This window comes from Mus pahari, chromosome 14 (genome assembly GCF_900095145.1).
Source record: "Mus pahari chromosome 14, PAHARI_EIJ_v1.1, whole genome shotgun sequence".
Classification (NCBI taxonomy): Eukaryota; Metazoa; Chordata; class Mammalia; order Rodentia; family Muridae; genus Mus; species Mus pahari.
In genome coordinates, this window is record NC_034603.1 from 47,257,944 (window position 1) to 47,269,262 (window position 11,319).

Sequence of the window (11,319 nt, forward strand, 5' to 3'; positions counted from 1 at the left end):
TCGAGACAGGGTTTCTCTGTGTAGCCCTGGCTGTCCTGGAACTCACTCCGTAGACCAGGCTGGCCTCGAACTCAGAAATCCGCCTGCCTCTGCCTCCAGAGTGCTGGGATTAAAGGCGTGTGCCACCACGCCCGGCTGCCATTTGTCGATTCTTGATCTTACAGCACAAGCCATTGGCAATCTGTTCAGGAGTCTTTCCCCTGTGCCCATATCTTAAGGCTCTTCCCCACTTTCTCCTCTATAAGTTTCAGTGTCTCTGGTTTTATGTGGAGNTCTTTGACCTACTTAGACTTGAGCTTTGTACAAGGAAATAAGAATAGATCAATTCACATTCTTCTATATGATAACCGCCAGTTGAGCCAGCACCATTTGTTAAAGATGTTGTCTTCTTTCCACTGGATGAGTTTAGCTTCTTTGTCAAAGATTAAGTGACCATAGGTGTGTGGGTTCATTTCTGGGTCTTCAATTCTGTTCTATTGATCTACCTGTATGTCATTGTACCAGTACCATGCAGTTTACTTTTTACAAAAATAATTCATTTATTTTTTATTTCTTATGCACTGATGTTTTCCTTGCATGTATGTCTACATGAAGTTGTAAGATTCTCTGAAGCTGGAATTACAGGCAGTTGTGATTGGCCATGTGCTTGCTGGGAATTGAACCCTGGCCCTCTGGAAGAGCAACCAGTGCTATTAACTGCTGAGCCATTTCTTCAACCACCTTTATTTTTGAATTGATCAATGTGATTGTTCCTGTAATTAATTGTGAGCCAAAGTACTGTTATTGATACAGGTTCTGTATCCCTATTTTTTTTTTGATTGTTTGTTTTGTTTTTTTTCGAGACAGGGTTTCTCTCTGTAGCCCTGGCTGTCCTGGAACTCACTGTGTAGACCAGGCTGGCCTTGAACTCAGAAATCCTCCTGCCTCTGCCTCGTAAGTGCTGGGATTAAAGGCGTGTGCCACCTATGGGTCAGAGTTTTAACTGTGGGATGGCAACCCCATCCCTCACTTGATGCCCTGTGTTTCTGCTAGAGTTGGGCTCTACAAGTTCCCTCTTCCCAATATAGGGCATTTCATCTAAGGTCCCTTCCTTTTGAGTCCTGAGAGTCTCTCACCTCCCAGGTCTCTGGTACATTCTGGAGGATTCCCCCCTCCCCATCCCAAACCTCCTACCTTCTGAGGTTGCTTGTTTCCATTCTTTCCGCTGGCCCTCAGGGCTTCAGTCCTTTTCCCCCACAAAATACCAACCAGATGATGTTCCCCCTCCCCCCATCCCCTTTCTCTCTCGGGTCCCTCCTTCCCCCCTTGTGGTTGCTTTCTTCTCCCTTCCAAGTGGGACTGAGGCATCCTCACTTGGGTCCTTCAGCTTGTTATCCTTTTTGAATTCTGTGGACTGTATCTTGAGTATTCTGTACTTAAGTACTTATTATTTGGGGGGGGGGGATGAATATACACTTATTAGTACATACCATGTATATCTTTTTGGCTCTGAGTTACCTCACTCAGGATGATAATTGGTTCCTCAGAAAAATTGGAAATAGCTCTACCTGAAGACCCAGCAATACCACTCTAGGGAATATACCCAAAAGATGCCCCACCATGCCACAGGGGGACATGTTCCACTATGTTCATAGCAGCCTTGTTTGTGATAGCCAGAAGCTAGAAACAACCCAGATGTTTCACGACAGAAGAATGGATACAGAAAATGTTCACTTACACAGTAGAATACTACTCAGCTATTAAGAATGAGTTTTGCAGGCAAATGGATGGAACTAGAAAATGCCTTTCATTTTTAAAAACGGTGTGTGTGTGTGTGTGTGTGTGTGTGTGTGTGTGTCTGTCTGTCTGTCTGTCTGTCTGTCTGTCTGTCTGTGTAATGTGAGTGCCATGGTGTGGAGGTGAGAGAACATCTTGCAAATCAGTTTTCCCATTCCACCATGTATGTGGGTCTCTGGAATCAAACTTGTCATCCAGTTTGGCAGAGAGTGCTTTTATCCATCGAGCCAGCTGGTCCCCTTAAATCTCTCTAGAATGTTCCTGACTTATCTACTTGCTTTCTGGGAATGTTTGAAGTTGTTGTTATATCCCTGTTTTTCCCATAGTGTTCCTAACAACACTGACCTAACTGCTTATTTGTCTTATGGAAGAACAGTCTGAAAAGGACAGTCACATGAATGCAGCTAGATGATGGTTCTGGAGTATCTTTCATTGAGGAGCGACAGTCAGTTTTGTACCTAGAATTATTTGAAGTCATTCTTTTCTGTTTGTCATAAACATGGCGTAATGTTAAATTTTTTTTTTCAGCTACTTTTCAGTTTTTATGACTGTTTAGTCGGAATGCTGTAGCTGTGTACATAGAGAACTTGTACTACTCTGGTTTGACACCTCCAGTCTTTATTTATTTATTTATTTATTTGCTCCTTCTTTCTCCTGAGGAGAAGAACTGCTTTCAATTAATTTGCTTGCAGTTACATCTTAACGGTATTTCTTTTAAAAAACAGATTAAAATATGTACGTGTATATTATATATTTTTGTCTTCTCATGTAAAAGTTTGTGTGATGTATGTATTCTATATTGTATTTGGCTTTTCTTATTAGTTCATTTTAAAGATAACTCTGTTTCAAGGGATATGGATTTGTCTCATTCATTTCTTGTTGCCTTGGGGAATATACCAATATACCTTAGTTTGTTTGATCTGACTTGTCCTGGAAGGCATCTGAGGTATTCCCATACTTACATTATTGCCAATAATGACATGCTGTGACCCTCATGCTTAGACAGTTTCATATTTTACCAGTAACTTTTTTCAAACTTTTTTTTTTTTGTCTTTTTGAGATAGGGTTTCTCTGTGTAGCCCTGGATGCCCTAGAACTCACTCTGTAGACCAGGCTGGCCTCAGAGACTCACCTGCCTCTGGCGCTGAGTGCTGTGGTCAGAGGTGTGTGCCACCATTTCTGGCCTTTATGTATATTTTCAAGAACAATCCATGTATATTTTTTTCTTCTCTGAATGTGTTTATGTTTTGTAAATTTTTGTTGTTTTTCTTTACTGTCCATTGTCCATTTCTGTTATCCATCTTTAAGAACTTGCTTAACATTTATAGGTATTAGTACTTTGTCTTGATTTAACTTAAAATTTCTCAATTGTCTTGTGTTTGTCTTTTGACTTTTTAATACTGAGTTATATTTTGGTTTTGACATTTGAAAATTTTCTCTTTTCTTTTTGTTGCTTCTAGACTTTGAGCCTCAGCTAGGAAGATCTTTGCCCATGTTCGGATTATAAAGGGATTCAGCAGCATTTTCTTGTATTGTGTCCACTCTATGCTGTCTATTTAGATCTTGTCTACTTAGTGTCTATTCTAAGTGTGAAATGTGGATCCAATTTTCTTTTTGCAAATATCCATTCAGTTGTCTCTCCAGCTCTCCATTGGCTACTGTACTATCTAGGAGGTATTTCTCAATACCCATTTTTTTCAAGAGGTCAGTAAGGGAGGTGCTGAAAGGAACAACTTTGGAAAGAGCCTTTTAGTCTCACAAGTGAGATGAAAGGATATGGATGATTGGCATTCAAACTCTACATCTAATTACTCTAATACTTAAATACAAGAAATTCTCAAAATTCCTGAGTGACTGCTGCAGTGTAAATTAGCCTTAAAATCATATTTGAAGACACATGTGAGAAATTTTATTGTGGACGACAGAAAAGAACCAATGTAATAAAATGAAAAGCCATCATGCTTGAAGTAAGTAGTTCATTGGGTGTTTCTGTAGATAAAAAAGTGTTGTCAGTAAGAGGTGGCTTGTAAGAAGTAAGGTAAGTATTGTATGTAAAATAACACTTAAGCCCAGTGTGTTTTAGGGTGTTTTAAAGGTCACACCTTTAATCACAGAGATTGGGAGACAGAGGCAAGTGTATCTCTGTGAGTTTGAGGACAGTTGGTCTATATAGAGAGTTGCAGGATAACCATGGCTACCAGAGGAATCCTGTCTCAGAACACGAACAACAATAATAATCATAATAAATTTGCATATATTTATAATTAAGTATAGTAATTGTTTAATAATTATATAATAAATAATAATAGTAGTAGTAGTATGTAGTAGTAATAGTAGCAGTAGTAGTAAAACTCCACTGCCCAAGCACCTTCTTGTTTTTATTCCACATGGGATTTTTAGTATTTGAACATTAATATTACAAATAAATACTATATTCTATCCTGAAAAGTACCAAAATCTGTGCTCTAAGCGACTGTCCTTTCTTGGACTTGTAATAATAATAAGAGAAGGATGTGCTTGTTGGGCAGATGAACATTTCTGTAACCCCATTGACATCTGCAAAAAGTAGGCCAGTACACACTGACCCCTCCACTTTAACAAAAGTACCTCCTACTCAACAATCTTCAGGTGATGATTAAATTTCTACGTTTAAAAAAGGTGTTTGGGGCTGCAGTGATGGGTCAGTAGTTTAGAGAATTTGCTGCTGTACTAGAGGACCCAAGTTCAGTTCCCAGCACTCATGTTAGGCAGCAGCTCATAACTTCCTGTGACTTCAGTTTCAGGATATCTGGTATCCTCTGTGGTCTCCACAGATACCCTCCCAGAGGCTGGTATCATGTATGTGTGGGAAGGGACACACACATACAGCCCATTTCAATTTTTTTCTCCTGTCCTCCATATCATTTGTTTTTTGTCGAAGTGTTTGTTTATGCTTCTCTGACATTTTAGAACAATGCTTACATTTTGGGGGCAATGAGATGGCTTAGAGGGTAAAGGTGCTTGCTATCAGGTCTGATGACTTGAGTTCTGAATTCTGTCCTTGAGGTGGAAGAAAAAAAGCAGCTCCCACAAGTCCTCTTCTAACCTCAAACACAGCCTATCTCTTTGACCTCCACCCCCACGCCCCAAACATTTGAAAAGGAAAAGGAGGGGAAAAGAAAGGAGTTGCAGTGGCTCAGTGGTTAAGAGCACTTACTACTCTCACAGAGGACTTGGATTCAGTTCCCAGTACTCACGTGGCAGTTGGCAAATGTTAGTAATGCCATCTAGTTCCAGAGGATCCAATGCCATCTTCTGTCTTCCTCAAACATCAGTCATATATATGGTGCATATATATATATATGTGTGTGTGTGTGTGTATATATATATATATATATATATATATATATATATACATACATACATACACACATACACACATATTCAGGCAAAACTCATATACATAAAAATTTTAATTATAAAGAAAAAAATTCTGCATTTTATGGTAAGTGCTCACTTTTCGGGATAAATGTATCTTAGCACAGCATTCAGACTTCATGTTTTAATACAGTTTGTAACTGTGTGTTTCCAGTAAAGTAAAAAATGGAAATGTCCTGTTCTTAGATATGTCTTTTAATCTCTATAAATTAAAATATTTACTTAATATTTGAAGTATTAAAACTTTGACCATTTAAAAATCCTCATTCTTATTATACCCCAAATTTTGAGGTGGAAAAATAGAATTTTATTTATTTAAGTTTATATACAGCTTTTCAGGGGGAAATCTATTGGGTTATAATAAGTATATGTAGATCATATGTTTCCAAAGTGATTAAGTTATTGAAATATCTATCATTGACATTTATAAAAGGCACCCTGTTTTAAAAAATTAGTTCTGTAGCTGGTAAGCATACCACTGCAATAATCTACCCATGTACTTGAGCTTCAGTCAGGTGTTGGGTAGTTCCTAAAGAGTCTCTCAGGTGCCAGTTGTCATGTCCTGTGTGCCATACCACAAAGACAGGAGTGTGTCGGAGCCATCTCAGGATGGAGGACAGTCTAGAAAGCCAACTGTCACTTTACAGCAGCTCTGTAGGTGGAGGTGGCAGGGAGGCTGTGAGGTCTGGATCGAGGTCAGGAGGAGAGGACTCCTGGCACTGAGCCTCGTGGGTTGACTCTTGGTTGTTTATAAAATCTCCTGTTGACAGAGGCACATTAAATGAGTCAGGGGGTGGCGGGAATGGCTCTTGGATCTTGGAATGATGTTCTTCACACACTTGATTTAGACCATCTGGAGATGGTTGGAGATTGATAGAATCATTTGGTAAAGGAGATACAACTATCATTGTGGGCTTGTTTGGTAGGTTCTCATCCAAATCAAGGAGGAGAGGTGGCAGGGCCAGATCTGCATCATCTGAAGACACGGCTGTACCAACTGTTGACCCATCAGCACTGTCTTCTGATAAACCATTTATTTGAACTTCTACATTCTCAGTCTTGAGGTTGTGGGTATCATTAATATGTTCACTTGATTCAAACAACTTAACTTCTAAACCATCTGCTGGCAGTGTGCTTTTGCTTGGTTTCCAGGTCATAAGCGAGACAACTGATGCGCGCTTTGTGGATACCTCACTCTCTCTAATGTTATCCATGCACATTTCTGGTGTTTCTCCATCAGCAAATGGAGACCTACCTGCCCAGTTTTGATCATTTAAGACTGGCTTCCTCAAGTATTTCCACAGTATAATCATGAGTATAGCTACCAACATAGAAATTATAATTGTACCAATTAATATGGCAGCGATTGCATTGTGGTTGTTTCTATGAGCAGTTCCTTTGCCACTTGGTGGTTCTGAAGTAAGTGGTGGTGGTGGTGGTGGTGTGTCCCTTGGTAAATAAATAGTTGGTGTTGATTTTGTGGGTTGATTATGAGTAGACTCTAGTACTGGTTTTCCAGAAGAGGTAGGAGCAGGTGATGGTGGCTGTTGTGTGGAAGTATAGACAAGATGTTTTGGTGGTTGTCTAGTAGAATTATAGGCAGAAGGTGACAGTTGATTGGTCAAAGTGAACCCAGCTAGTGATGTTTGTGGGAAGGAGCTGTTGGCCGCTGACTCTGCTCGTCTGGTGATATTATAAGTAAGCGGTTTTGAAGAGACATAAACAGCTGGTGTTGTTTGTTCAGGGGTGATTTGGGCAGGGGGTACTTGCCGTCCAGAAGAAATGTTGTTGAATCTTGTTGTGTTTTGAGAATCAGTTGTAGCATATAACGATGATGTAATTAAAGTAGACAGTGATTGCTGCTCTGTTGTAATTGCTTCTGTCTCAGAGAAAAACGTATTGTTCAGGTATTGACAAAGCAAAATGAAGACCAAATACTTGAATTCCATTTCAGATGTTTCCTCCTTACCAGTGATTTCACAATGAAAGAAAAAGAAATATGGTTAACTATCACCTGGTGTCTAGTTACATTGGACTCTTCATTACAGTGTCTGACATACAGTGGTTAGGCATTTGGTTAAATTTTATTCTGGTTTCTACTTGATACAATGTAATGCTCCAGTTTATAGTATAGCACCTGGAGTTCCTGGGAAGTAATCTTAATTCTTATAAAATCTGTTTAACCTTGCAGCCCCTCTAGGTTCCTCAGATTCTACTCCTTCATTTCATATCGTCTTGAGTGTGCAGGCTCAACCTGCTGCCTTGGGCTCTCTGCTCTGTTCGCTGTCTGTTCCTAGAAATAAAGTGGTCTGCCTCGCAGAGAGCACTGGTGACCACAGTGCCTTACACTGTTGTCTCTTTCTCTCTCTCTTCTCCAAATTTGACCTTACCGACTAGTCCCTCACCAATATTTAGTAACCCTTGTATTACAGTTTTTCCTTTCGCACCACTTCAGTTAGATCTTTTTTGCTCCTGTCTCCTGACACTCGACATTCAATCTCTCTGTACCTTTCACTTTTCTCTGTTCTAGTTCTGTAAGTGTCCACTCTCACCCTTGTGCTGTGACTACCAAGCCTGCGCATCCAGCCTGAACCTCCTTTTTTCTGAGTCCATTTGTGTAATGTCTTAGTGGGCATGTCATATGTATATTTCATAATCAGCAAATTCAGTAGATCCAGTCCTAGGGGAACCTCTGGTCTGTATGGCATCACACTCGTGTACACATACTCACACGTGAACACATACACAGAATGAAAGTTAAAAATACAATCTGAAAGAAAAAACAAAAACCAAGAAAATCCTAAAGTGATTCAAGTCCCTCTAGCCCAGTTGGTCAAGTAAGCAAGCCCATTAAAGCTTTCATTCTGATACTGGACAGCCGCCTTTGCACTGCAGACCCTAGTCCTAGTCTTGATTTGGTAAATTTAAAAAAAAAAAAAAAAAAGTTGCTTTCAAGTGTTTTAAACTCTTATGGTAAAAATTAGCAGGTCAAAAGTAATCTCAGCCAGGTGTGGTGGTTCACACCTTTAATTCCAGCAGAAGCAAGTAATCTCTGTGAGTTTGAAGCAAGCCTGGTATGCATGGGGAGTTCTAGTACAGCCAGGGCAATACAGAGAAACCCTGTCTTGAAAATAATTTGATGTTTCCTCATGCTTAGTAGATGAACAGAGGAGTTAACTTGGCAAGGGAGAACTTTGGAAAGGTTTCCCAGAGATACTGAAGGAGATCTAAATCTTAGAATACTATAAAGAACTAGTTAAGCACGTCTGTCTCCCAGCCCAGACAATGTGCACGGGCGCCTGGGCAGGGCTCAGCATAGGCATGGCGGCTGTCTTTTTGTGAGATGTCATAGATGCTGAAACTTTGAAGGCTTAAGTTCCAAAGTTCTGGCTGAATACTGTACACTTAACTCAGTGTGTGAGGTCACCTAAGTGTGTTGTTTTCAGTAGCCTCGCGCTCTAAAGTGATCTTGTCAGTGCTGAGGATAACGGGCTCTTGTGGACATCCCCAAGCACAGTGTCGACTCTCTGAGAGAGCTGAGCTGTTTCTTGATATTAAGGAAGAACAAGCTCAGACTGTTAGATACTAGTTTCTATATATGATAAGAAATTAATTTTTCCAGGACTCCGAAGATACAATAGAAGGTTTTGACAATTTGAGTAGTTTGTATTTCTTTTGGTTTTTTTGTTTGTTTGCTTGTTTTGTTTTTGTTTTTGTTTCTCTGTATAGCTTTTACTGTCCTGGAACTCACTTTGTAGACCAGGCTGGCCTCGAACTCAGAAATCCGTCTGCTTCTGCCTCCCAAGTGCTGGGATTAAAGGCATGTGCCACCACCGCCCAGCTGTAGTTTGTATTTCTTTACCCAGCTACTGCTACCATATTAGAATGATGATGACAAATGACACCCTTCTTGTTCATTCTCTCTCTCTTGTTTGCTTGTTTGTTTTTGTGATTTAAGGCACTCGCCTTGTGTAGCCCAGGTTGGCCTTGCTAAGACCCATGGTTGCTGAGATCACATGCTTGAGCCAGAAGGACTTGGACTTACAAGAAAAGATAATGTTTTTTTCTAGTCTGTTTCTTCTTCATATTTTCTCTCTCGTGCTTGAAGCCTAAACTTTAAATTAGCTCTCTGAAGTCCCTTGCCTGGTGCTGGTTAGTTACCCTTAAAACATGCATGACCTGGTTGCTACTTCACACAAGGATACACATCTCTGTCTGGAGTAAACTTTACAAACCAAGCTTTAGTTTCCTTGAATACTTCCTAAACACATTAAATTATGCCATTTTGCTGTCTTTAGTATGTTTTTTTTTCCCTAATCCTCTTTTCTGCTAACTATATGTCTGAACCTGTCTTCATCTTATAGACCTCAATTTAAATTCCCCTTGATAAACCCGGTTCTCTGAGTGCCCACAGGCACAGATAGCTGTTCCCTGGCCGCCTCGGTGTGCTGTCTTACTGGTTTCTTTGACCATACTTTGTGGATGTGCCTCATTCCTGCTGCTCCTCACCTGAATAGTTGTTTTTATTATGTTGTTTGCACATTTTCTATTATTATCCCCATTGCCTTAAACGAGATTATTTTAAAAAACAATTCCACAAAGGTAGAAAAAAACAAAGGAAGAAAATACCTTTATATATAAGAGTATGCTATAAATGAGCTAGAGAGATGGCTCAGCCGTTAAAGGCTAGGTTCACAACCAAAAATATAAGAGTATGCTATAAATTTGTGACTAACATACTTATTTCATTTAACCTTCACAGAAGCAAATTAAAATGAGTTGAACAGTTTGGGTTGTGGCTGTTAGTGACAGCATGAGATTGTACCATGTGATTCTAAAGTCTGATTTGTGTCTGTTCTCCCACCATTTCATGTTTTCTAATGTCGATTCCCCATTCCTTCCATTTTAGTTGCTCAGTAAATATTTAATCTGCGCTGGCCTCTTGGTTTTTTGCCGTCTCACTTTAACTTTCTGTTAAGCCTTCTACCATAATATAAGCAGAGAAAAGAAAACTTAGTTAAATTCTGGGTTTTATCCATCTTTTAAGGTTTTTTACGGGAAACATTGAAATTTTTGGCGTGGATATGAGGGTCTGAGTCATCTCTAGATGGTCATCATTCATACCGTTCCACACAGTAATTTTATAGGTTACTTACCCAAAAAAGCTTTGGTTAGAAAATGGCGTTCAAAGTTTCCTTTTGAAAGTGTTTTTAGAAAATGCTTTCCAAAGCAACAGAAGATATAGAATTGTCTCCAACTAAAAATGTTTCCTCTTTTGTGACTTTGCTTAAAATAAAGAAACCATATGGTTCCTCTTTTTAGTTAGCTGAAAAAGGAAACAGAGGAGGAACCAGCTAACACAGGAGCCGAATTATAAAACCCGGTGTGGTTTGTAAGATCAGCTTTGATTGGTTCATCACCTCTGATGTCAGGAGGAAGCTGGTGGCTTCAGGGCGATGCTTCCACCTGTCAGCAGTAGTAAAAGCAAAACCCACTTTTACAGTAGCATCCCACATCCCCTCCTCATCATTTCTGTCACGTACCCTCCGAGGATCTGCCACAGTAGAGTACTAGAACCTCTGAGAATCTTACTCTAGCAGCTCTGAATAGTCTAGAAAAGAAGCATCGAGACAAAAAGAAGACATTTTGGATTTAATAATTTTGGGGGAAAGGAAGCCTGACTCTTTTCAGATTTAATGAAGCTAGTTTTGTTACCTGTAATACACAAGCTTATTCAACATACTTGCCCACTTTGTAACTTGTACATTCCTAAATGGACACTGTTTCTGCAGAGAAAGGTGATGGTCAGCTGATTGGGGGCAGGGGATAAAAAGGGATTAAAATTTAGAATACAAGGAATGGGAATAAGTATTTTTTTCTTTTATAAAAAGGTGCACTAACAAGAAATTATAAAAAAGGTTTAGGATGCACTAGATATGTGGGAAAGGATCAGTTAATTAGAAAAGATATTGGAGAAAAAGAAATAATTGGAAATGTTAGTTGCTTATTAATTGTCAGGAAGTTACTAAAGAAGACTGAAGTAGGTCAAATGCAGTTAGAGATGGAGGTGTGGGCTGGAGACTTAGCTCAGTGGTAGAGCTCTTGCCTAGCAAGCTCAAGGTCCTG

The 11,319-nt window shown here is 39.6% G+C and overlaps 2 protein-coding genes across 2 annotated transcripts in view; one reads left to right on the forward strand and one right to left on the reverse strand.

The window, feature by feature from the left end:
- Positions 1-11,319, forward strand: part of Nf1 (neurofibromin 1) — a 248,403-nt gene that overhangs the window by 175,188 nt on the left and 61,896 nt on the right. The window lies entirely within an intron of this gene.
- Positions 5,611-10,925, reverse strand: Evi2b (ecotropic viral integration site 2B). The gene is made up of 2 exons (XM_029546036.1): positions 10,737-10,925; positions 5,611-7,157 (listed from the first exon to the last, which is right to left on the reverse strand). Exon 2 carries the CDS (start codon positions 7,140-7,142, stop codon positions 5,835-5,837), a length of 1,308 nt encoding a protein of 435 aa, XP_029401896.1. The 5' UTR covers positions 7,143-7,157; positions 10,737-10,925; the 3' UTR covers positions 5,611-5,834.

Coding starts and splice junctions, on each gene's coding strand:
- Evi2b (XM_029546036.1), bottom strand. CDS start 7,142: ATGGAATTCAAGTATTTGGTCTTCATTTTGCTTTGTCAATACCTGAAC.